Raw genomic sequence first — 27,443 nt, forward strand, 5'->3', positions numbered from 1 at the left:
TTGCTAGTGTTCATATTTTACTATTTGACTCTCTTATGGGAGTTTCAGTTCTAACTCCCAACCACACATGGATCCATGATTTTGTCTCTTGCCGTCAAAGGCCATTTAAACTTCATCGTCTGGACTGAGACCAGCCAGACTCTTCAGGGCAAAGATTCTCACTAGGTCATCACTGTATTTTTCAGTGAGTCTTAATTTTTTGACTTTTGGAGAACTCCCTGATGTTCTTGGCAGAGTTCAAAGCACACATTTGCAGTAATTTTTAAATAGTCTAATGAATGCTTTGAGCAATAGGGTTCTCAGGTCATTTAACCCATCATATTAGCAGAAAGAAAGTCTGTTTTCTCAAACACTTGAATGAACAAGTTCTTGTCAGCTCATCTTACAGACTCACCCTGCCCAATCCTGCAGGGTTGCCGCTTTTCCCATATTCTCTGCCACCAACCAGTGCTTCTCTTTACTCTAATATTCATTACATGGCGTTGGCTGTTTAGTTGTATGTTTCTTCCAGTAGGCCGTGAGTTCTCAAGGGCAAGGATCCTGGACTACTGTGGGTGCAGAGTCCCTCCGCAGTTGGGAATAGATGGGACCCAGAACACAGGAGAAGAGGTGGATGAGGAAATTGGAGGCAGAAGCAGAAAGAAAGCGCTCTAATGGCCTATTCTGCAGCCAGTCGATGAAAGATGTTGGATTTCAAAATAGAGGGCGATGCCATCTGTTCAGAGTGAGGTGACATCTTAATGATAGAGATGTGAAGAAAAGAACCATGTCTTTCTTTCAAACAGTGTAATGTGATTAGAAAGGGGAGCTGCGTTGGTAGAGCCTAACTTGCTATGAGCACCTGACTGCGGTGGACATGGATGTGGTCTGGAATTGGTGTTAGAGACTGTCCATTAATAAATCACTCCCTTGCAGAGGTTCTGTTGTGGTGCAACGGAAACAAATCCGACTAGAAACCACGAGGTTGTGGGTTCGATCCCTGGCCTTGCTCAGTGGGGATCCAGCATTGCCATGAGCTGTGGTGTAGTCAAAGACAAGGCTCAGATCCCACGTTGCTGTGGCTGTGGTGTAGGCCGGCAGCTGTAGCTCCTATTTGACCTCTACCCTGGGAACCTCCATATGCTGTGGGTGCGGCTCTAAAAAGAAAAAAAAAATCAGTCCCTTGCTATAATAGAGTTTACTAGGTACATTCCATACCTAGGACATTTTGTATAGTATTGATATTTTACTAAATGCTCTGTGAACTTTCATCTAAAATGAGTTTTCCCCCACAAATATGTCATCTAAATTTATAGGCCATATACCTAGACAGATCTGTGATGCATACAGGCGTGTAAACCTGCACTGAGTCAGGGAACAGATTATTTTCTGTAATTTGGCTAGTATACTTGCTTGCCAGACCGTGTGTTCTGTTTTCCTTCCGTGTTCCAGTCTTTGAGTCAGTGTTTTTGAATCAAGGTATGGCTTGTTGGTAGAGAAGATCAAGACTTTGTACCACGACTATCCATTATCATATTAACCTGGATTATATCACTCGGTTAGCTCTCACCTACTAGAAGACAGGAATGTAAAGTATTAGATGAAAGGTAAAAGTTTGTGTGTGCATGTATGTGTGTATGTTGGGAGTGGGGTTAAGACGAGCCAAATTTAGTTGTGTTGATGAGAAATCATAAGGTGATGAGAAATATTGATTAAGCGCTGACCATGTATTTGGCATTGTCTTAGTAGCCCAGACTGAGTGACTTAGAAACAACAAATTTATTTCTCACAGTTCCAGAGGCTAAAAGTTCAAGATCAGGTGCAAGCATGGTTAGGGGAGGGCCCTCTTCTAGGTCACAAACTTCTCATTGTGTCCTCACATGGGGGCAGGGACTAGGGAACTCTGTGGAGTTATCTTCACAAGGGCACTAATTCCATTTATGGGGGCTCTACCCTCATGATCTAAGTACCTCCCCAAAGCCCCATCTCCTTCCCCCCCATTTTTAGAAAGTTTTATTGAGGTGTAGTTGATTTACAAGGTTGTGATAATTTCTGCTGTGCAATATAAAGTGTTTGAGTGATATATATATATATATATATATATGCATATCTATTCTCGTTCAGATTCTTTTCCCATGTAGATTATCACAGAATATTGGGTAGAATTCCCTGTGCTATAAAGCAGGTCCCTATTGCCCAGTCGTTCCATATACCTCAGTGTGCATATGCCAGTCCCAAACCCCCAGTCCACCCCTCCCTCACCCTACCCGTCCTCTTTGGTAACCATAAGTTTTTCAAAGTTTGTCAGTCTGTTTCTGTTCTGCAAAAAAGTTCATTTGTATCCTTTTTTTAAGATTCCACATATAAGTGATATGATATATTTATCTTTTACTGATTCACTTCACTTAGTATAATAATTTCTAGGTCCGTCCACGTTGCTGTGAATGGCATTGTTTCATTCTTTTTTATGGCTGAGTAATATTCCATCATATATATGTACCACATCTTCTTTATCTATTCCTCTGTTGATGGACATTTAGATTGTTTCCATTTCTTGGCTATTGTAAAGCCTCTCCTAACACCATTGTCTCTGAGGCTAGGAGTTCAACATATGAACTTGGAGGAGGAGACACAGTCACCTGTATAGTCTGTTGATGTCAGTGTTAGTTTTTCAGATCGTGTTTTTTTTTTCCCCTAGCACAAGTAGTGTGTAGTTCAGCTCATGGTATGTGAAGGTCTGCCTTGATTTGGCATTTACTGCTCTAGGTTCTGCAGTGTAGCATTTAGTTCCTAATTCCTTTGTAATAGTGCATTTTTTCAAAATAATGAGCTCAGTGTTGCTTTAGGAAACACGTTGTTATGCAAGAGCCATAGAAAACATGACGTGAGAACGGGACTTTTAATTTTCCTAAGGACGTGAGTAAATACCAAGTGGGGAAAAGGCCCAAGTTCTACCTGCCTCACAGCAGGCATTGCAGTTCTTGGAGCACTTCCAGTCTTAAGAGTCACCTACTTGTCCAAGTTCAGACTGATGGAAAGACAGAGCCTTATTCTTTGGTCTCTCTTGGTGAGGGCTATCAACAAGGAACTTGTATGCTATAAAATAAAACCATTCACTCCAATGGAAAATATATGGATGTGTAGACATTACATTTTTTCATGATCTTTTGAAAATTTGAAGACTGGTATTCTGTTTTCCTTTTTAACTGAAAATGAGTGTTAATATATAATTCATGAGTTGAATAATTAAGTTATCATTTAAAAGAACTGTTTAGGAATTGAAATAGCAGATCTGAAAAGAAATTATATGCTAATTTTCCAGGAATTACACCAAGGATAGTATTATGTAGTTCAATCATATGACTTTCTAGAATGTAGGAAATCTCCCATGAGGGATCCCCTTTCTGGAGGAGACTTGAGGTTGGCTAGCCTCTCTTTGAGGAAAAGGCACACCTAAGTCTTCAGAAGTAAGATTAAAATTTGTCCAAATTTCAGAGATGAACATGGCACAGTTCTTCAAGATGCAGGACTGTCCCCATTATGGGACAGTTCACATCCCTGGAGCACTGGGCACCGAGTACTAGGATCTGTGCTCCCAGCACTTTCGAGGTTCTCGCTTCTTTCCCTTGCCCTTGTAAGCATGCACATGAAGAGACAGAAGTAAGACAAAATCCCCGTTCATTTTCCTCTCCACTAAACTGGAAGTGGTACCCAGTAACCTTCTAATTTCCCAAGACCATGGCCCCTTCTGAGTCCCCATTCTCCTTGACCTCGCTGCAGTCCTTTGTATGCTCTAAGCAGTTGCGTACAATTATTGAATCATTATTTAAGCTCTTGAATTGTTGCTCAACTGTTTATGGATTTGAACTTGTCTCTTGGTAAACATCTTGAAGGCAGGATCTTCTACTTCTTTATGCCTTTAGTAATAGTCAGGACAAGCTGTTTAATTTATTAGTTGAAGATTTTTTTTGATAACTCATCATACTGTTTTTTTATTTATCCTGTAAGAACTTTTCTGTCTTAATCTTGAATCCCAAATGCTTTTTCACATCTTAAATGTGTATGCGATAGAAATTTGTCATTATTATTCTTAACATCTGTAGGTCAGAGTTGTTCAAATCACAGGAGTCCGGGGTCTCAGTCAAAATAACAAAACAATTTGTGTGTGTGTATGTGTCTTTTTTTTTTTTTTTTTTTTTTTTTTTTTTGTCTTTTTGCCATTTCTTGGGCCGCTCCCGCGGCATATGGAGGTTCCCAGGCTAGGGGTCCAATCGGAGCTGTAGCCACCGGCCTACGCCAGAGCCACAGCAACGCGGGATCCGAGCCGCGTCTGCAACCTACACCACAGCTCACGGCAACGCCGGATCGTCAACCCACTGAGCAAGGGCAGGGACCGAACCCGCAACCTCATGGTTCCTAGTCGGATTCGTTAACCACTGCGCCATGACGGGAACTCCTGTATGTGTCTTTTTAGGGATGTTCCCAGGCTAGGGGTCAAATTGGAGCTGTAGCCACTGGCCTATGCCTCAGCTGCAGTAATGCGGGCTCCAAGCCGTGTCTGTGACCCACACCACAGCTCACAGCAATGCTGGATCCTTAACCCACTGAGCAAGGCCAGGGATCGAACTCACATTCTCGTGGTTGCTATGGTGAGTTCTTAACCCGCTAAGCCACAAGAGGAACTTCCAAGATCTCTTTTCCTGGCAGTCTTTTCTGCCAACTTCAGCCACAAAGCTCTCTCATTTTCCTGAATCTTATACCATTTACTGTTTAACATGATTTTCTCCACTCCTTCCCTTCTGGTTGCTGCTCCACTGCCCTCTTTAGGCTGCTCCTTCCAACATGACTGTGGCCAAGCAGGCCCGCAACCCCTCCCATCAGGGGCTTCTTGATGAGGGTCCTTCTCAGGTTTGTTTGTTTGTTTTTTTTTTAAGAGCCACACCCACAGCACATGGAAGTTCCTAGGAGAGGGGTCCAATCGGAGCTACAGCTGCTGGCCTATGCCACAGCCACAGCCACAGCCACATCATATTTGAGCTGAGTCTGTAACCTACACCACAGCTCATAACAGTGCCAGATCCTTAACCCTCTGAGCGAGGCCAGGGATCGAACCTGCAACCTCATGGTTCCTCGTCAGATTTGTTTCTTCTGCACCACAACGGGAACTCCTCCTTCTCAGTTCTTGTCTTGCTTTGCCTCACTTCGCCACAGCATTTGCTGCCTTGTCTACCTTGTCTTGGATTTTTGTCGCACTAATCCTCTTCTAAATTTCTAACATAGCAGTAGTCAGATGGTTGGGAGTGTGGGATCTTATACTTGGCACCAGACTTGGATGTGAATCCTGGTTCTACCCCTTAGTAGTTGTGTGACTTGGGACAAGGTGCTGGCCCCCTCTATGCCTTACTTTTCCCACCTGTAAAGTGGGGACAGGAGCAGCAGGTACTCTCTGCGGTTGTGAGGATTAGGCGAATGTTGTTTAGCACAATAAATGATGTTCAATAAATGTCAGCCCTGATTACTTCTCAGTGCTTTTTATGAGCTCCTTTTCCTCTACCTTTTCTTGGAGTTCTCCACATTTCTGTTTGAAGCCCTTCTTGAGTTTGTGTGTTTTCACATCCTTGAGCCATCTCATTTACTCCCAATGACTTTCACTACTGTTCTCTCTTAGAATTTTTCCCTCTGGCCCAGACTTCTTTCTTGAACCCCAGATCCGTGCTTTTGACCTAGCTTGAATACCAGTCCTCACATCTTAATCTCACGGCCAGTACTCATTGTTTTCTCTCCAAGTCGCCCATCTGTGTCTCCCGTCACTCTCCCCAGCATGCTCAGTAGCGCCATCTACCTGGTTTTCCAAACCAGGAATCAAAGAGTCATCCTGGATTCCCCCTGGTCCTTATGTCCCAAGGTCTTTCCATCTTACCCTTTATTTTCTTACATTTCTTTGCCCTCCCTATGACATTGCTTTGAATCAGGCTCTCAAGGTCTTTTACCTGAACAATAGCAGTGGTCTTTTACCCAGTTTCCCTGACTCCGATCTGTCTCTCTCTCTTTCCAACCCATCTTCCACCCGTGTCATAATAATCTCTTTAAAACACAGTTTGGATCACATCCTCTCCTGCTTAAAGCCACTCTCTGGCTTGATGTCCACGTTACCAAATAGTATGACATAACTCTGGGGCCCAAAAAAGTTTCCATCTTTCTCTCCCACTAATATCCTTCACACCCTTTCAGTGGCCCTGGCAGTGTTTGTAGCTCTAGGAACAACCCTTTTCTTTTACGCTTCCACGTAGTTGTATCTATTTCTTCTGCTTGAAATGTCCTCCCATTTCATGGTCTACCTGGTGAACCTCTCTTGTCCACCTTAGTGATTTTCAACAAGGATGGCTGTTGCATTTGAGGTGGGACAGCTCTTTGTGCAGGGTTGAGCCGGTGTCATAGGGCCCTCTGCATCCATGGTCCCTGGTGCCGAATGCCTGAAGCAGCTCCTTTTCCTAGTCTGCTCTTCCCTTCCTGCCCCAACGCAGTCATCTTTGACAACCAAAGATGCCCTGCCCTCCTTTCCAGATGCCTTTCTGGGTAGGAATGCCCCTAGTTAAAAGCAGTTATGCGGTTCTTTGTGACTCAGCTTAGGCCTCGTCTCCTTGGGGAGCCATGCCCCATTCCTCAGCTGCTGACTGATTTGAGTATCTCTGCCTCCCTCTATTCACAGAATCCCACACATATTTTATATTTGTGTTGCTTTCCTTTTTACTCCTCTAGGACAGAATGTGTCTTGGCATCCCCAGTGCCTAGGATATAACAGGTACTCAATAACTCTTGGTAGAATACGTGAATGTCGATGTTATCCTGGGCATTCCGTTGTGTATTCCTCTAGCTTATTTGCTGGTTTCCCATGGGTATGCCCTTTCTTTTCAAATAGTTTGATGGCCACTTGAAGGGAGATGCTTATACTTGGTTTGCTTTTTTACCAAGTAGTAAGCATGTAGGAAGTTCTGAGTAAAAGTGCTGAACAATATTAAACATTTAGAGACTCTAAGGTTAAACCTCATTTCTTTTCATCTTCAAGGTCATATTTCAAAATGTTAAAGCATCATTTGAGAATGTCTCCAGGTTTTACACATTTGTCCAGTAGTTATTTTATTTCATTTTATTTTATTTTATTTTATTTTATTTTATTTTATTTTATTTTATTTTATTTTATTTTATTTTATTTTATTGTCTTTTTAGGGCTGCACCCTCGGCATATGGAGGTTCCCAGGCTAGGGGTCGAATCAGAGTTGTAGCCGCAGGCCTATGCCACAACCATAGCAATGCAGGATCCTAGCCACGTCTGTGACCTACACCACAGTTCATGGCAATGCCGGATTCTTAACCCACTGAGTGAGGCCAGGGATCAAACCCACAACCTCCTAGTCAGATTCGTTTCCGCTGCGCCATGATGGGAACTCCGGTCCAGTAGTTTTAGAGTCTAGAATTGGGTGCCCTAATCTAGCTATTCTGGTTTAACAATGTCTTCATTCTTATTGGGGAGGGGTGAGGGGCAGAGAGTACCTTGTGTTCCCACAAAGACTATGACTCCTAGTTGGGAATGGGGAGGTGGCTGGGGGTGGCAGACATCCACAATTTGCTGCCTGAAATACAGATGACAGCTATGGGGGAGGTGGTGGCTGCCGCCTCTGGTTAAATTTGTTAACCTCTCTGGAGAAAGGCTTCTAAGTATCAGGAGAATTTTCCATGAACCTATTCCCCAGCCACTCTCTCCGCCTCTATTTCTTCTCTCTGCGGTCTGTTCAGCAGTCTGAGTTAGCCTCCTGACAAGGTAACCTTAGGTAAGTCATTGCCTCACTTCAAATACTCCTTTGGCTTCACGTTGCCTCTAGAAAGGGGTTTCAACAAGACATGTGATTTTCTTTTTATCTTGGATCTTAAAACCTTAAATTAAGCCCATGACTCCACAAAAGAGAACTGGTTTAATGATGAGCAGTCGCTTTGTTTTTGCCCATAAATAGTATTTCCTATCTTGTTCACTCATGTTTCTTCTCTCATGTGAGTCTGATTTTTTTTGGACATTTTAAAATTTCAAATTGCTTCTTCGGGATAAAGCTTTGCTGCTACCCACATAATCAAGACATGTTACAAGCTGAGAAAGAAATTCTTAAACAAGCTTTAAGCAATGGCCGCATCATTGGAAAATGTGAGCAGAGGAGGGCGTGGGTTGGGGAACCACCTGTGACAGCTGCCACAAGAGAGAAGACTGACTGGGATATGTAAATTCTAGCATGCTTTTTCACGTTGACAATTTTATTGATATAATTGTAGACCCACATTCCACTGTAAGACACAAGATAGACTTGGGAATTCCCGTCGTTGCTCAGCGGTTAACAAACCTGACTAGCATCCATAAGGACATGGGTTTGATTCCTTGTGCCTCGCTCAGTGGGTTAAGGATCTGGCATTGCTTTGAGCTGTGGTGTAGGTCACAGATGTGGTTTGGATCCCGCATTGCTGGGGCTGTGGTGTAGGCCAGCGGCTACAGCTCCGACTGGGCCCCTAGCCTGGGAACCTCCATATGCCACAGGTGCGACACTAGAAGACCAAAAAAAAAAAAAAAAAAAAAAAAAAAAAGATAGAGAAACTTTATATTCTCTGCCCAGTTTCCAGCAATGATGACGTTTTACAAAACTATAGTATAAGAGCTCAGTATTGACAGTGATACCATGTGCCCATCGTGTTCAGTTTTCCCACTTTAACTTATATTCGCTAATATGCGTGATCTTAAATTTCTGTACCATTTTTGTCACCTGTGTGGGTTCATGCCTTCACCACCACACCAAGATACTGAATGCTTCGGAGACCACTAGGATCCTTCCTGTCCCCCTTTTATAATCACAACTGACTTCCCTCCTCACCCCTCCCCATAGAGTTTCTAGCCCCTGGCAACCCCTAATCTGCTGTCCATGAATTTTTCTCATTTCACAAATCTTATTATATAACTGGGATTATAGTCTGTAGCCTTTTGGGATCAGCTCTTGTCACTCAGCATCATTTCCTGAAGACTGATCTATGTTATAGAGTTTGTGCCTTTTAATTGCCGAGTGGTAGGTATTGCTGTGGTGTGCATGCAGGTATGAATGTATGCACACAGGCAGCAGAGTTCAGCCATTCACCTGTTGAAGACACCTGGACTGATTCAAGCTTTTGGCTCTTGCAGTAAAGCTGTGAAGAATCATGGACAGACTCTTGTGTGAACGTAAACTTTTATTTCTCCAGAGTGAAAAATATCCATCAGTAGAATTGCTCATGGAAGTGTGTGTTCAGTTTTTAAGAGACTGTCAGACTGTCTCCCAGAGTAGCTGTATTATTTTGCATTCCCATCAGCGATGTAGGAGTGATTCCTTTTCTCCACATCCTCTCTGGGATTTGGTGATGCCACTATTTTCTGCTGTAGCCATTTGAATGGTGTGTATTGATATCTCATTGTGTGTGTGCATTTGTTTTATGTTTATAGCCTTCCAAGGGTCTTTGATATACCTCTTGTGTGTATATATTACCTGCAAAAAAGGGAATTGTACTATATATTTTAAACAACTTTCATTTTTAACTTAACATGTAATGAACATCTTTCCAAGGCATTATATTTTCTAAGTATCTTCAGCAGCTGTGTAGCATTCCAATGTGTGAACCAACGTTCTCTTTTTGAGATAATTGACCTAGAACATTTATGCTTCATGTGTACAATGCAAGGCTTTATTATATGTATATACAGTTGTTCCTCCGTATCTGTGGGGGATTGGTTCTAGGATCAGTGGTGGATACCAGAGGCTATAGATGTTCAAGTCCTTCACAGAAAATGATGTAATACAGTCAGTCCTTTGTATCTTCAGGATCCGCATCTGTGGATATGGAAGGCCAATGGTGTTGTGACATGATCGCTATAATAAATCTCGTTAATATCCATTATGGTTTTAATTTGCATTTCTAGGGTGGCTAATGATGCTGAACGTCTTCCCATGTGCTTATTTGCCATCCATAGATCTTCTTCAGCGAAATGTCCATGTCTTTGGTCCATTTCCTAATTGGGTTGTTTGAGAGTTCATAATATATTCCAGATACGAATCCTTTGTGGCTATTTTCTCCCAGTCTGTAGCATGTCTTTTCTTCTCCCTCGCTCGGACTTTTCACAGAGGAAGAGTTTTTAACTTTGATGTCTAGCATGATTAAAAACAATAGTTCTTTGTCTTTTATGTCCTATGATCCCCTGAGAGTTTGAAAGCTATAAAGTCTTGTCAGACAAATGCACATCACTCAAAATTTTGTGCTTAATTTCTGGAGTTTATGGACTCTTTTATAAAGCCCATCAATGGGCCATATGTTACATGAACTCATCATTTAATTTCCAGGAATCCTGCATCAGACTCTAGGGAGAGTTACTCTTCCTTTATTAAAGTAAAAAGTGGGGAGATCCTTTGGTTCACAAAGTAAGAGCAAGCGTCTTAGCCAGCCTTTACCTTCTTGAGGAACTCACGTGCCTCTTTGTCAGGAATACATTTCTTGACACTCTGGGACACACTGCCAGATTGCCACTTTAAAGGTCTTAGATGGAATAGCTCTGCCATTGAAAAAGAGTCTTTCTTACATTGAATTTGAGCTTTCAGGCATCAGCAAATGAATGAACTTGTGGGCTTTCACACCTGCCAGTTCCGTTTTAGTAGCATGGCTTTATATGTGTGACTTATTTTTCTTGCTCTATCTCCTTGCTTTATAAACATGAGTGGAGAATATGAAAGTAGAAGTGAGATGCTGGCAGCGAAGCAAGGGTTGATAAATTTGATACGATCATTATCTGTGCCTACGCGGAGAATTGTCCTCACCGACTGGCCTTACTAAACTTGATCATGCGTTCCATTGTGGGGGCAATGCAAAAGGAAAGCACATTATAGCAAAAGCTGGAGGACATTTGGTTTAAATTTGGACTGAAAAGCAACAGGAGATTAGGGGTGTTATTATTAGGTCTCTGGCAAAGGAGTCTCGGCCCCTGGAAGTCTGTTCTCTTTTGTCACAGATTCAGTATGTGTATTTTAGGGACAGACTGTGTATAAAAGTAGGAGTCTAATGACCTTTACTCACCCTGGTTTCCAAACCTGTTACTGAAACCCTCTAACTCCATGTCCATCTTCATGCTGGATCCTCCCTCCTTCACTTCGTTGATATCCCCTGTTTATCACTTCATGTTCGCCCTACACTACTGTGTTCTGCCAGGCCGGTGGTATTACTCCTTTTGTGGCTATAGATCTTATCCCAGCCAGGCTGTAAGTTCGTCAATGGTAGGGGCAGTATTTTAAATATTTTTCTATTCCTCCCACGACAGCTTGCCTACTATTGTGCCCATGGTGACAGTGAGCTGACTTTGACATGACAGAGGTTTTAGCCATCAGTAGCTGCTGTAGACACTGATGCCTTGATAGGATGTCACTTGGCCGAGATGCTTGAGTGAGTGAGCTTTGCATTGGCTTTGAAGGATGCCCCGAACAGATTAATAGCATAAGTGTGATGGTAAAGGGGACATTCAGTCGATTTATAAAAAGCTTTTGAAGAGCTTAATCCCTTTGTCTGCAAATCCATCCTGTGAAGTACAAGTGAGTGTGACTGGTTTGGCGGAACATTTTGTTAGCGGCTAGCTCATGCTCCTGTTTATAAATGTCCTCTAATTTAGGCTGTACCTTTTCAGACTGCCTGGCTCCTCTCCCTCCCCACCTCCAGTAGTTTGAATCAATGAGATCCTATTGAATGGTTATAGTGTTGCTTTCTTTCTAATCTTCAGGCATCTCCCCACCCTGAGTTCACCAAATAATTCCACCCTTTCTCTTAAAGCTGCTTAGGCCTGCCTAACTCAGGTAGATAACTGCAGTCTGAAGCAGGTCTGTAGACACTGCTGTGTATCCAACAGTAGGTTTGTTTCTAAAATGCTCTTTTCTTGCCACTTCAGTGTGCTGGCATTGAAGGTTTTTACTTAGATGTGGCCTTACCTCTAATTTAACTGTTCTTTCCTTCTTTTCCAATTAGTGTAACAGTTGTGCAATACAAGTGAAACTGTACACTCCTAGGAGTTCCCGTCATGGCTCCTCCGAATCTGACTAGCATTCATGAGGATGTGGGTTTGATTCCTGGTTTCACTCAGTGGGTTAAGTATCCAGCGTTGCTGTGGGCTGTGATGTGGGTTATGGATACAACTTGGATCTGGCATTGCTGTGGCTGTGGACCAGGCCATCGGCTGCAGCTCTGATTCGACCCCTAGACTAGTAGCCTCCATGTGCCAAGGGTGCGGCCCTAAAAAGGCAATAAATAAATACATATATAAATAAATACCTACACCCCTAGGTTTATCGAAGGAGCTGAGAATCAACCTTTCCCTCTAAGGGCAGAAGGTTTCAAATTGAGGTGGCAGAGAATTACCCCCATAGTCATTTCTCTCTGTCCTTTGAATTTTCAAACTGTAGGAGGTGGGGGAATGTTTGGTTCTATAAAATCAAACAAAATTCTGTGGAGCTTGGCAGTATTCTGTCGATGTGGGACAGTGCTCTTCAGGTTTCTGACGTCTGGAGAGTCCTCTGGGCTGCCAGGATGTGGCTGAGGCTCTTTCAGACCCTCTTGGCCACGATGAATCATTTTGATCAGTCTGATATGTAGAAGCTCTGAGTGCTTTCATTTGAAATAAAGTTTCCAATTAAAAAACCCTTGCAGATGCTTAATGTGCAGTGATAATAGTAGCAGCTAGCATTTGTTGAGTACTTATGACAGGCAGTGTTTTCTCTTTTTACTCTATTATATGTCTTAATCCAGAGGTCCCTGGTGGCTCAGTGGGTTAAGGATCTGGTGTTGTCACTGTCATGGCTTTGATTGCTTTTGTGACTTGGGTTTGATCCCTGGCCTTAGAACTTCTACATACATGCCTTAGGCGTGGCCAAAAAAAAAAAATCCTTAATCCTTCAACAATCCTAAGAGGTGTGGGTACTGTTACTAGTTCTACTTGACACATTAGACATTGGCCCAGAGAGGTAAATAACAGGCCCAAAGTCACAGAGTTATAACAAACATGGTAGAACAGATATTCAAACATAGCCCATTCATGAGCCTGTATTGCTAGCTTGAGGCTTTTGCAGCCTTTTAGCCAAGCAAATTGCTGTCTTTCAGACCATGGTAATATTACAAAAGGACTGTGCTGAGGCCAAGGAGAGTGTGGGCTCTGGGATCAGGCAGGCTGGATCCACATGCTTTGGCCACTTCTAGCCTCTTGGCCTTGTCCTCAAGCCACTGGCACAACTTTGCTGAGCTTTTCTTTGCACTTGTGAAATGGACATGGATGCAGGAGGTTCTCTTATCTCAAGAGAGCAGGTATCAGGAAAACCCCGTAAAGGAAAGTTCTTTAAACTAGAGATTGAGGAGTTCCCATTGTGGTGCAGTGGTAATGAACCCAACTGGTATCCATAAGGATGTGGGTTCAATCCTTGGCGTAGCTTAGTGGGTTAAGGACCCAGCATTGCTGTGGGCTGTGCTATAGGTTGCAGACGCGGCTCGGATCCGACCTTGCTGTGGCTGTGGCGTAGGCCGGCAGCTGCATGCACCTCTGATTTGACCCCTAGCCTGGGAACTTCCGTGTGCTGCAGGTGTGGCCCTAAAAAACAATACAAAAATGAAAAAAATAGGGACCGAAATTCATGGGAAACGGTGGTGGAAAAAGATTTAGTTGGGGGTTCTAGTTTTTGAAAATGAAGTTAAAATTATGAAAATAGTTATAAAATTTCTGTTTTATTCCTTTTCCTGAAAGTCAGTAGAGCATCATGGCTAGAATTAACAGGCTCTGGAGCAGCTGCTTGAACACCAGCCCGGCCTCGTTCAATGTGACCTAATGCACGTTTAGTTGTCAACTCTGTGCTCACTCTTAGAAGGAGCGTTAGGTGAATCGTGTGTGAGAGAGATTTCTTGGGGAAGGCTGTGACTTTTTTCTGACCAAAACCTGCTGATAGCTGAGGAGGACATCCTTGTCATCCCATTTGATTTTCAAAGCATTATTATGAGGGTCATTTTTATTAGAAATACTCAAGAACTTCTCCCATTTCTTCATAGGGTGGGGAGCAGGTGCTTTTATTCCTTTAATACTGAAATTATTATCTGTAAGCCTTTCATTTCATAATTTCATTATGAGGATTTCTTTTTTCTTGTTAATGAATCTCTGTCATATTCTCATTGATATGAGTTTCATATATGACTCGAAGTTCTCCAGGACTCAAATTCTTTTTCTCAATTTTATTTACTTTTATTTCATGCTTAAAAAAAGATTTCCACTTTTATTTTGAGTCGATTTATATTTTATCTGCGATATCTGGTCACCACACCAAGGCCAAAATAAACAACTACAAAAACATGTTTGAAGTACAAGATAAAATGGCTAGAAGGTAGAGGCTGGCATTGGGTGGGGTGATGAATGAACAGTGTGGGTTGTTGCTTGTAATTTTAAAAGTAGTCCGTGCATTTAAATATTTTTGTTTAGGTATCTTGCTTCTCGGTTAACCTTGTAACTGTAGGACTTGTAAATTAAGATTTAGCTCGCTAGGACCTCTACATTTTTCTCACTGCTACCCTGAGGATTCTCTGGGATGGTGTTTGTAAAATACTTAACACAGTGCCTGACACATTATTAGCCTTCCAAGTGTAGTAGTTTATAGTACTGATTAATATTCGAGTATTATCTGTTAGTAGAGTATATGAGGCATACGCATCAATAATTTTTAGCCTGTTCAAGGACAAAATTAGTCATGTGTTTTATATTGAATCAGTCTTAGAATATTTCATTCAGGTGCACAACTGTGAGGAACTCAGAACTTCAAAGAATTGGTTTTTCTCTGTACTAGTTAAATGCTCTATTTTTTAATTTAAAGTAGTCTTTTCACCTGTTGAAAATGGTCTGATATTTTTCTTTGGAGTTAACTAGCAATCAAAGATATGGGAATATTATTTATTCTTCATAGACTGTATAAAACATTGAATCTTTTGTATCTCGATGATATCTTCATAATATTTTTCTCACCTTTCAGGAGAACTATTTAAAATAGTGGCTGTGTACTAAGACCCTACACCATTCCGTGGTGTCTGCTGGCAAGATTAGAAATGTATTGGCTTTTTATTTTCCCAAGAAACATTTTCAAAAAATACAGTATGCTTAAAAAAATAAGTACTTGCATCTTAGTTTTTGAAATTACAGGTGGAGGACGCAGGCATTAGGAAATGAAGGACATGACAAAAGGTATAGTAGGCAGGAATGGTAAAATATAAACTGTTAATATCAGGCAAAATATAAATAATATGTTATTTTACCCTTGATGTTTTGCCTTTTGCCTGACATGATTATAATCTAAATTTGAGGCAGGCATTTGATGGAGTTGGCTTTGAACTGACAGAAAAGTGTGGAGAACTTGGACCCTTCATAAAACTGCATGAGACTGGATTCTGCACCGTGGTCTAGCTCAGGTGACCCTTCTCCTTGTATTAACACAGAATTCCAGAGGCTCTGGTGAGCGCCCTGCACTGTAGGTCCTGCCTCAGTCTACAAAGCCTGTAGGAAAACTTGGGAAAAAGAGGCTGGTTGAGTAGAGAAAAAGGCTTACTTTATAGGAGCAGAGCTTCAAAATGTTGTTATATACCCTTAAATATAAAATGTTAGCGTGTATCCATACTTGATGTATTTATTAATACAACATAACACTATAACAGTTTATAGTCTCAAGTATACCTCAAGTCTAAAAAGCTATAAGGATTAAGTATTATAGTAAAAATTTTTTTATTAATAACCTTTTGTTCTCACTAAAAACACTGACATATGCATGTCAGGGAGAATAATATGATGAGTATGTATTGTTATTTTGAAAATCCTTGTTTAATAATTTTAACGCCATGTGATACTTCAGCTTGAATATCTGGTTCAAAGTACTGTTTACTTGGAAATTGGTTTTGAAGTATCAGAGCTGAAAAAGATACCATACTATGGTAGGTACCATACTTTTAACTAAAGAAGTGAATGCTGGCTTTACTTTTTAGGGCTGCACCTGTGGCATATGGCAGTTTCCAGGCTAGGGGTCAAATTGGAGCTTCTGCTGCTGGCCTGCACCACAGGCACAGTAATGCGGGATCTGAGCCTTGTCTGCGACCTACACCACAGCTCACAGCAATGCTGGATCCTTAACCCACTGAATGAGGCCAGGGATTGAACCTGCATCCTCATGGATACCAGCTGGATTTGTTTCTGCTATGCTACAGCAGGAACTCCTGGGATTTATGTTTTAATCCTATCCAACAATTATGCAAGAGTTTGTTTAAATGTGGCTGGTAAATTCCCATCTTCTCTGATGTTAGTCATTCCTCCTGCACAGGAATCAGAAGTTGTTGCATTTTTTTTTTTTTTTTTTGGTTTGGGTAATTTATTTAAGTGTCAGCATAAACAGGGAAAAGGTTCCTAGACCAGAAATTAGATATATGGGGTCTATTCTCTGCTGGGCCCCTAAATCACTATGTTAACTAATCATTCAATCACAGTTTATTTTTATTTAAAAATTTTTATTATAGTTGATTTACAGTGTTCTGCTAATTTCTGCTGTACAGCAAAGTGACCCAGTCACATATATATATAGATTGTTTTTCTCACGTTATCCTCCATCATGCTCCATCACAAGTGACTAGATATAGTTCCCAGTGCTATACAGCAGGATCTCATTGCTTATCCATTCCAAATTCAGTAGTTTGCATGTACTAACCTCAAACTCCCAGTCCATCTCACTCCCCCCGCCCTTGGCAACCATAAGTCTGTTCTCCATGTGCATGAGTTTGTTTCTCTTCTGTAGATAGGTTCATTTGTGCCATATATTAGATTCCAAATATAAGTGATTATCATATGGTATTTGTCTTTCTGACTGACTTAGTATGAGAGTCTCCTTCCATCCATGTTGCTGCAAATGGCACTATTTTGTTCCTTTTTATGGCTGAGTGGTATTCCATTGTGTATCTACCATATCTTCCTAATCCATTCATCTGTCAATGGACATTTAGGTTGTTTCCATGTCTTGGCTAGTGTGAGTAGTGCTTCAGTGAACATAGGTGCACATGTATCTTTTTCATTGAAAGTATTATCTGGATATATACCCAGGAGTGGGATAGCTGGGTCATATGGTAATTCTATATATAGTTTTCTGAGGTACCTCCATACTATTTTCCCACAAGTTGTTGCATTTTAAGAATATGAGATCCACAAAGCATTTGGGAATTTAAAAAAATGGATTAGAAAGCTTTCTTTTCAGAAATTTAAAGGGCTTTTGTAGGTAGAAAACTTTAAATAATTTTTGCAACGCAATCACAAAATGGAAACATACAAATACTTTTTCAAAGTGTTTTTATGATGGCATATATTGTCTACAACTTTTCTTTTGAAATGACTTTTCTTTTTCATGTACTAAAATAGCACCCTTTTCTTGAAAGCTGAGACTATTTATTCGAAAAATCTTTTAAAAAAAATCTTCTATAAATAGTTACTTTTCATTTAAAACCCCCAGCAAATTTGGACCACTTCTATTTTTGTAAGTAACTGAGGCAGTACGTTTGGCAACTTTTGAAAGTACTTTGCTGCTATATAACCCACACGCCTTAATGTGGCAAAGGTTTTTATGGTCACTTCCCTTCTTGTTATAGAAATTATGAAGATTTAGCCGTGTTGTAAGGTCTTATTTCTATAAAATGAACCACACTGACATCCTGTGGAGCTGTGTACTTTTGACTTCAAGTTCTTCATTGCAATATTCTTATCCATGCATGACAGAGTGAATAAATTGTGCATGCAGTAACTTTTATTATTTTTTATTTAAAAATTTATTATTATTATTATTTTTAATAATGATTTTTATTTTTCCTGTTATAGCTGGTTTACAGTGTTTGGTCAACTTCTTATCTGAAAAGCAAGCTGCCCTGTCAGTGGTAGTTAAACAGTTTTCCTTTAGAACATTATTTATCAAAGAAGTAATTCACTCTTCAGAATGTCTTCATATTCTCACCCAAAGTTTTTGTTTGTTTGTTTTTTTGTTTTGCTTTTTAGGGTCACACCTGAGGCATATGGAAGTTCCCAGGCTAGGGGTTGAATCAGAGTTACAGCTGCTGGCCTATGCCACAGCCATAGCAACACAGGATCTGAGTTGCACCTGCCACCTACACCACAGCTCATGGCAATGCCCGATCCTTAACCTCAAAGTGGGTTTTTTAAAAGGTAGTTTATCTGACAAAATCTAATGCCACGTGTACTTTCTTCTGAGTGTATAGCCAGACTCCTCCCACATGGCTTAATATGTCCTAATGTGCTTCTTAAAATACTCAGTTTTGAATGTAGTTTAGGTTTTTTTACTTTGTATGTTTCAGCCTTTTTTTCTTGGCACTGCATTTGCTATATAATACATTCATTTCTTTTGCTACTAAGTAGAAATCTTAAAAGGGTCTTCTAATTTTATTTGGGTTTAGCAAAATTTTGTAAAGGAATGGAATTGTGTATGGTGTGACTGAAAACGTAGGTAAAAGTATAGCTAATGTAGGAGTTCCTGTTGTGGCTCAGTGTGAGGATGTGGGTCTGATCCCTGGCCTTGCTTAGTGGGTTAAGGATCCAACGTTGCCACAATCTGCAGTGAAGCTCACAGATGTGGCTTGGCTCTGGTGTTGCCATGACTGCGGCATAGGCCTCAGCTGCAGCTGTGATTCAACTCCTAGCACGGGAGCTTCCATACACTGCAGGTGTGGCCATTAAAAAAAAAAAAAAAAAGCTATTATCTTGAGACACAGGATACATTTAGTGAGAGGGCTCTGGTATATGTGCTGGTGGATATATATTTATATTTTAAATGCCTTCTTAATAATTTTGAATCTCGGGGGTAGTGGTAGAATCTTGTCAGTGCTCTTGGATTGGTCATTATTTTTATTTCATAGTGTAGCTGATGAACAGCTCATATTAGGATTGGGAGGCTCAGTTTTGTCGTTCTTGTGATTAGAATTGTCTTTAATTTGAACTTTCTTTCCTGGACTCCTTAAGCCATTCACCCAATGTGTGAGGTTGTTTCAGTAGAAATTGGTGGCGATAGCCCATTCGCCCATTTGAATGGGTCTACATGAAGTGCCGCAGGGCACAAAGTGTTGAAAATGAGGTCCGAGGGAGGGCCCAGCTGTCAACCCCTTGGCCTCACGTGACCTTCGGTTTTCTATCGGGATGACTCATGGAATGTTACTTGTGACCCAGGTGCATGCCAGTGCCAGCATGTTTGTAAACTCCCAGTAATATGTGCGCTAAATGATTTTATAAAAAATAAATGAAAATTCTTTATATTTTCCTCCTGGCCAAGTGTGTCCTTTAGAGATTACTGTACCAAATGTCATGATTCAGGTTGCCACGTGTCTGCCTTCTTAAGAGATATCCCCAAAGTACCGTACAGGCTGTCGTCTGGGAGCCAGAGCCAGGCGTGGTCTGATGGGCAGAACCCCGTTCCAGAGTACGCAGGGGGGTGGGGGCAGAGAGGGGAAGGTGATGGGGGCAGTGAGTCTCCCGGTCTTCCCTATTCTGAGTTTTCATACAGCCTACTCTTCACTTTCTTCTGATCTTCAGAAGTTCAGCTATGAGCTCTTTGAGGGCTGGACCACTTCCTGGTCCTCTTTGTGTAAAGCCTGGCCTACTGAAGCTCTTCAATGAATCTCTTATTTTATTTTATTTTTATTTACTTGTTTATTTTTGTAGGGCTGCACCTGTGGCGTCTGAAGTTTCCCAGGCTAGGGGTCGAATGGAAGCTATAGCTGCTGGCCTATACCACAGCCACAGCCACTCCAGATCCTTAACCCACTGAGTGAGGCCAGGGATTGAACCCGCATCCTCATGGATACTAGTCAGATTTGTGAGCCACTGAGCCATGACAGGAGCTCTAATGAATCTCTTTTAAATGAGGCTCCTATTATCTAAGCTGCTGGCTGGTTTCTGGGTGCATCTTTTTTTTTTTTTTGGCAAGCATCTATGTATTTTCTTTCTGGTTGGGATGTGCGGATGTGCTTACCTAGGGAGAGGTTGGTTAGCATGACCATGGACTGCATCCGCCCAGACTGACCTCTGTGGCTCTCAATAACAGGTCCTAAAACTATCTTGTCACTGCCGGCACTCCTGCCTCGTCCAGCCAAGAGGGGATTCTGACCTCAGAGTAGCCTATGATTGAAGCAATTAACCAAGACAAAACTTGCCGCATGCTTTTGTTGGCATTTCTTGGCTTTCTGAGATATAGTTTCTGCTTGGGATCAGTCAGTGGGATAATGTGGAGGGTGATGGGTTTTCCTTATGTGTGGATATTCATGTGAAAGAAGAAAGGGGGAAGGATACTTTATACAGAGAGCATCTTAGTCTTTTTTTTTTTTTTTTTCTAATTTTGTCTCTGCAGTTTTCCCATCTAATGGGTTACTCTGTCTCTACAACATGAGCCGAAGGGCAGGGCACAGTTCTGCTGGTTGGTCACACGGGGCTCCTACAATAACTCTCTCGTTTATTTTCATTGCAGATGCCGAAGCCATGGAGTTGAACTGCAGCGAAGTACCTCTTTATGTAAGTGCCTAGGCAGTGGGCTCCAGGTCTAAGTGGCCCTTTCTTAGACTTGAAACCCATGTGACTAAAGTGGGAAGAAATGTTTTGGTCTCTGTTGAGTTGGGTCTTTTGAAAAAGAACACACAGCATTACTGTCTAGTTAAGCCTTTGCATGGAGCCTTTGAAAACTAGTTGGCTCCTGGTTCCAAAGTCTGGGTTTTCATTATATTTCCCTGAGTAACTTTTAACTGTCTAACTTCTGGGCTTAGACATACTCAGTTCATCTATATGGATAGTTTTTGGACACATCACTATTATTATTATAATTGGTCTTTTTAGGAAATTCCCAGGCTCGGGGTCGAATTGGAGCTGCAGCCCCCGGCCTGCACCACAGCCACAACAACACGGGATCCTAGCCGTGTCTGCAACCTACACCACAACTCATGGCAATGCCAGATCCTTAATCCACTGGGTGAGGCCGGGGATTGGACCCAGGTCCTCATGGATTCTAGTCGGGTTCATTAACTGCTGAGCCACGACAGGAACTCCTGGACATATTATGTTATGACATCCTGATAAGAGTCAAGAATGTTTTCTGTGTGGTTTTTTTGTTTGCTTGTTTGTTTGTTTTTTGTTTTTTGCAAGGGGAGGTTCAATGACAGATGTGTCAGGTACAATCAGGAAATCAAAGGGGAACATGCTGGGACATATGCAGAATAGGTGGGGGAGTCCTAGTCAGATATGCTTTCTGGTCTGAGGGAGGATTCTGTTCTTGAGAATAGTTCCTGGTGCAATAGAAGTGAATCGATCATCTCCCCACGTATAAAATGGCAGGTGATTTTTCTCTTCCCTCCTTATTTTAGGCATAATCTCTTTCCTTGGGACATGTCTATGTTGGTGATGGGTGGGCACGGATGTGTGTTTGGGAATTGGGGTTTCACATGGCCTTGGAGTCATCAGCTCATGAAATACAAGAGGACTAGATGTGTGGATATGACTAGAATAAGGATATGACTTCAAGTTCAGGTGTATCCCTAACAGAACAAAATTTCAAAGTTTAATCAGAATCCTCAGTCAATTAAAATAAGGTCATTCATTTCCCCTTATCATACTTGACTTCCAGGTGGCCCTTCCTCTTCCCCCTCATCATCACCCCCTTCTCCCTACACAGATCTCACTCTAGTCTCTGGAGAAGGACAAAATGTTAAAATAAATGGATTTCAGAATAATGACAAAGCTGCCTTCTGGGTTACCCAGTGGTCTGGAGTATTCTCTGTAGGTTTGATTTGTAGGTCATATCATGTATGGCCGATCACTGGACTTGGCCCAGCCATAATTAAAGAGTAAAAAAAAAAAAAGGACTGGTTCTAGACTAAAGTTGAGTCCTCCTGAGTCTTTTTTTTTTTTTTTGGTACCTTTCTCCTCCTTAGCTTTCTTCATTCCACCTTGCTTCCCTACCTCAAACCAAACAAATCCACAAATTTAATCATGATACTATGTCGTTTTTTTTTTTTTTGTTTTTTTTTTTTTGTCTTTTTTTTTTTTTGCTATTTCTTGGGCTGCTCCCGCAGGATATGGAGGTTCCCAGGCTAGGGGTTGAATCGGAGCTGCAGCCACCGGCCTACGCCAGGGCCACAGCAACGCGGGATCCGAGCCGCGTCTGCAACCTACACCACAGCTCATGGCAACGCCGGATCGTTAACCCACTGAGCAAGGGCAGGGACCGAACCTGCAACCTCATGGTTCCTAGTTGGATTCGTTAACCACTGCGCCACGATGGGAACTCCTATGTCGTTTTTTTAAAATTGAAGTATAATTGATTTAAAATGTGTTTCTGGTGTTCAGCAAAGTGAGTCAGAATATATATATCTACATATTCTTTTCATATTCTTTTCCATTTTGGTTTATTACAGGATATTAAATATTGTTCGCTGTGCTATGTAGTAGAACCTATTGTTTATTTTGCATATACTAGTGGGTATCTGTTAATCCCAAACTCCTAATTTATCCCTTCCCCATCCTCTTTCCCCTTTGGTAACCGTAAGTTTGTTTTCTGTGTCTGTGAGTCTGTTTCTGTTTTGTAGATATAGTCATTTGTGTCATATGTTAGATTCCACGTGTAAGTAATCTCATATCCTATCATATATGATATCCCTTTGTCTTTCTCTGACTGACTTCACTTAGTAGGATAGTCTTTAGGTCCATCCATGTTCCTGCAAATGGCATTGTTTTGTTCTTTATTATGGCTGAGTAATAATTGTGTATATGTACCACAGCTTCTTTATCCATACATCTGTTGATGGACATGTGGGTTGCTTCCATGTCTTGGCTATGAAATAGTGGTGCTGGGAACACTGGGGTACATGTGTCTTTTTTTTTGTTTTTGTTTTTGTTTTTTTTTTGTCTTTTTGCTATTTCTTTGGGCTGTTCTCTCGGCATGTGGAGGTTCCCAGGCTAGGGGTCGAATCAGAGCTGTAGCCACTTGGCCTACACCAGAGCCACAGCAACACGGGATCTGAGCCGCGTCTGCAACCTACACCACAGCTCACGGCAATGCCGGATCCTTAACCCACTGAGCAAGGGCAGGGACCGAACCCGCAACCTCATGGTTCCTAGTTGGATTCGTTAACCACTGCTCCACGACGGGAACTCCACATGTGTCTTTTTGAATTAGAGTTTTCTCTGAATACGTGCCCAGGAGTGGGATTGCTGGATCATACGGTAACTCAGTTTTTAGTTCTTTTAAGGCACCTCCATATGGTTTTCCATAGTGGCCACAGCAATTTACATTCCCACCAACAGTGTAGAAAGGTTCCCTTCTTCAGCATTGGTTGTTTATAGACTTTTTAATGGTGGCCATTCTGATCGGTGTGAGGTAGTACCTCATAGTTTTGATTCGCATTTCTCTAATAATTAGCAATGTTGAGCATCTTTTCATATACCTATGGGCCATCTGTATGTCTTCTTTGGAGAAATGTCTATTTAAGTCTTCTGCTGATTTTTTGGAATGGGTTGTGTGTTTTTTTGTTGATAAGTTGTGAGCTGTTTGCATATTTTGGAAATTAAGCCCTTATTGGTCATATCACTTGCAAATATTTTTTCCCATTCCGTGGGTTGTCTTTTTGTTTTGTTTATGGTTCTCTTTGCTGTGCAAAAGCTAATAAGTTTGATTAGGTCCCATTTGTTGATTTTCATTTTTATTTCTACTGCATTGGGAGACCGACCTAAGAAAACCTTGGTACAATTTATGACGGAGTGTTTTGACTACGTTCTCCTCTAGAAGTTTTATGATGTCCTATCTTATGTTTAAGTCTTTAAGCCATTTTGAATTTATTTTTGTTCATGGTGTGAAGGTGTGTTCTAACTTCACTGATTTACATGCAGCTGTCCAGCCTTCCCAGCACCACTTGCTAAAGAAACTGCCTTCTCTGTTGTATGTTCTTGCATCCTTTGTCAAAGATTAATTGACCTTAGGTGTGTGGGTTTATTTCTGGGCGCTCCAGTCTGTTCCATTGATCCATATGCTGTTTTGATGACAGCACCACACTGTTGATTACTGTAGCTTTGTAATATTGTCTGAAGTCTGAGAGGGTTATGCCTCCAGCTTTCAAAACCTTGTATTTGATCAACATCCTGGAACAGCTGTTTTTAACTTGGATTTACGAGATTATGACCACACTGGGAAGACTGGAAGGAGTCAATGCACATTGCTTAAGGAGAGAAGAAACTTAAACAGACCGAAGGAAAGTAAATTTTTTTCTCTAATTGTGAAATAATATATAATAATTAGAATAAAATACAAAATACAGAAGAGTGTTAAGAAAATAAGTCACTCATAATCTCATCGTCTAAGGATAATGTTAAAATATTAATTTATTTTATCAATTTTAAGGTACGGTTTTCTCATTTTACGTCTCTGAAATCGAGATGCTTTTACTTCACCGTGCATGCTGGCACATGGCATGATGTAGCTGTCATTACTTATGCATGTGTGACCTTGCTCATGATGGTTCATATTGTTGTTACTTCCCATTACTTATGTGTCTTGCTGGCACTATATGAATTAATTGCTTTCAAAATGATTTCATCATGATTTGGCATTAAAAAGGCAATGTTACTGTGTATATAGAAAGACATGGAAAGAGCAGCATCATAATGTGGTAAAGTGTAAATAAATTTAGAAAATCTCGTTTAATAAGTATGAAATGTTATGTCATACTTGGCAGTTTCTTTCTCTTAGTGGAATATAAAATGCATATTATAACTGATACCTTAGATGAAATACATTATATAACAGTTGATTCATTATATGTATATGTGTATACACACACACACACACACACACACACACACACACACACGAGTTGTAACCTGCTTTTTTAACTTGATATTTTATGACAATATTTTTACAGATTGACCTAAGCCAATCTGATCTTTTGGCCTCATGCAGTAAGTGGTCAATAATGAAAGATTATAATGAAATCAAGTCATGAACCAAACTTTGTCAAATCAATAACGCATAAACCAAGCAGACACTAACTGGACTATGACTTGTTTCTGTATCTTGGAGCAGGCCTCCTTTCTGACCTTCTGTCTTGAGAGGTTTCATAAATATTTACTTCTAGATTTACTATAATCTGGTTTATAATCCCTTAATATTTTATTTATATTTATTATATTTCACATATATCAGTTTAAAAATACATACAAAAATCAAAACCATGTTTAATCCTGTTATTTATAATGATCACTATTGACATTTTGGTGTATTTTTTCTTCTAGAGTTTTTTCTATATTTGTTGGGAATTTTATTGAAGGTTCTTTGGGTATTTTATTACATGATGTGTTTTCTCATTTGACTGATACATTGGGTCTCTTAATTTTGATGCTTTCATGTACTTCTAACAATTCTATCTAATTGTCATGACTGGTTCTTTTGGAAAAATAAGAACTCTAGTAAGAGTGGTTAGAGGGAACCCAAACAAAAGTAGAAATTATGAAGACTCCATAACATATTGAGATGATATCTTAAGTATAAAATAATACTAAGTATAATCATATGCTAATGCACTAGAAAAAAATCATTTAAGAAAGGCTTTTAAAAGATAAATTACAAGGAGTTCCCATTGTGGCTCAGTGGTAAGAAACCCAACAGTATCCATGAGGATGTGGGTTCGATCCCTGGGCTTGCTCAGTGGGTTAATGATCTGATGTTGCCATGAGCTGTGGTATAGGTCATGTAGACACGGCTAGGATCCCGAGTTGCTGTGGCTGTGGTATGGACCCAATGCTGTAGCTCTGATTCCACCTAGCTTGGGAACCTCCCTATGTTGTAGGTGCCAAAAAAAAAAAGCAAGAAAAAAAAAAAGAAAATATAAATTACAAGATTAATTTCAAGAAGGATTAAATCACAAAAACAGGGCAGTAATCATGGAGAGAAAAATTGGTAGAAATTATTCCTCAACTTCTACCCACCCTTCAAAAAGAATGCTTCATTCAAGTGGGTCCTGTAAGTGATTTTTTTTTTGTTTCTTTGATTATTATCTGTTTTGATTAATTTATTTTAACATTTTAATATTTAAAATGCTTTTTCTGTCTTTGTTTTGGGGTCACTATAGAAAATCCTTCCTTAAGATAGAGGCTTTATACTTACAGAAAAATCTATGGATATGTCTTTGTTTTTTTTTTTAACTCCTTCATATATTTTGTTAGATCTCTGAAAACTTTCAATTTCCTTTTTAAAGTTTTATCCTTTCATCTTTCCCTGCTGTTTTCCCCTTCTAGAACAGCTGATATTCTAGGGTTGTCTATCCTTTTTTTTTTTCCCCCCCTCTCTGAATTCTGGGAGCATGTTTTATTTTCTACATAAGTTTTCTGCACCTTTATTTCCTGATTGCCAGAGCAGTTGTAGACCATGACTTTGTTTTTAGTTTCTGTGTAGTATTTTAAAATCTTGGCGTGTTTCTTCTTAGGCCCACGTAGTTTTATTGTGAGCACAAAGCAAGAACTTATTTTTTTTTTCTCTATCTCCCAGGAATCCATTTCAGAGGGAGGCACAGTCTCTGGTTCTGTGGGCTTTAAATATTTTTGACTGATGGGGGTGTGGCAAATTTTTTTCTGGCCAACATTTCTGTTTGCTTATCTTTAGGAAGGAGACAATCTTAGTATTGGGAATGCAGGGATATTCCCGAACTCAGCCACAGACCTACTCTAATTTTTAAAGTGAACCATGGAGGTCCACTGAGTTGCTATTGCAGGAAAAGAGAAACACAGCACTTTAATAAGATTAGAGAAGAAGCAGGAGTTGGCCACACTAGTAGCCAAGAGTTTATAATATTGATTTGGAAACCTGAAGGATGCAAGCATTACAAATCCAATTTTCAACCTCTGAGTAGCTTCCTGCACCTGTACTTTAAGGGGCATTAAAAGAAACAGCTCTGGAAGGCCAGGCTGTGTGTTCCCAGTAGAAAAAGTAGTGCAGGCATGCAACCCGGTTTGATGTCTGGGCTTAATTTTTAGATAGAATGGTAGCATGGTTTTAGAAGGAGGTCTTCTAAGCTAGCAAAGAGTAGTAGTGAAGAAGCTAATGAGAAGTGTGAAAGCCTGGTAAAGTGTATATTAGTATTATTGTAACTGATCTAATATGCTTATTTTCTAGCCTAAAACTCTTTCATTGATGCCTCTTGGGAACTTAAATCCTATGTTGAAAGTCATGAAGTTATTTTTAAAAAATTTTTATTATAGTTGATTTACAATGTTCTGTCAATTTCTGTTGTAGAGCAAAGTTACCCAGTTAACTTTGCTCTTTTTTTTTTTTTTTTTTTTTTTTACA

General features: G+C 40.5%; 1 protein-coding gene across 3 annotated transcripts in view; it reads left to right on the forward strand.

The window, feature by feature from the left end:
* Positions 1 to 27,443, forward strand: part of ARHGEF28 (Rho guanine nucleotide exchange factor 28) — a 341,373-nt gene that overhangs the window by 49,499 nt on the left and 264,431 nt on the right. For all 3 annotated transcript variants that reach the window (XM_021084443.1, XM_021084441.1, XM_021084442.1), the window contains exon 2: positions 20,589 to 20,632. In XM_021084443.1, the coding sequence (XP_020940102.1) occupies positions 20,600 to 20,632 (33 nt within the window). In that variant the 5' untranslated portion in view covers positions 20,589 to 20,599. The remainder of the gene's footprint in view (positions 1 to 20,588; positions 20,633 to 27,443) is intronic.

Source organism: Sus scrofa, chromosome 2, assembly GCF_000003025.6.
Source record: "Sus scrofa isolate TJ Tabasco breed Duroc chromosome 2, Sscrofa11.1, whole genome shotgun sequence".
Lineage (NCBI taxonomy): Eukaryota > Metazoa > Chordata > Mammalia > Artiodactyla > Suidae > Sus > Sus scrofa.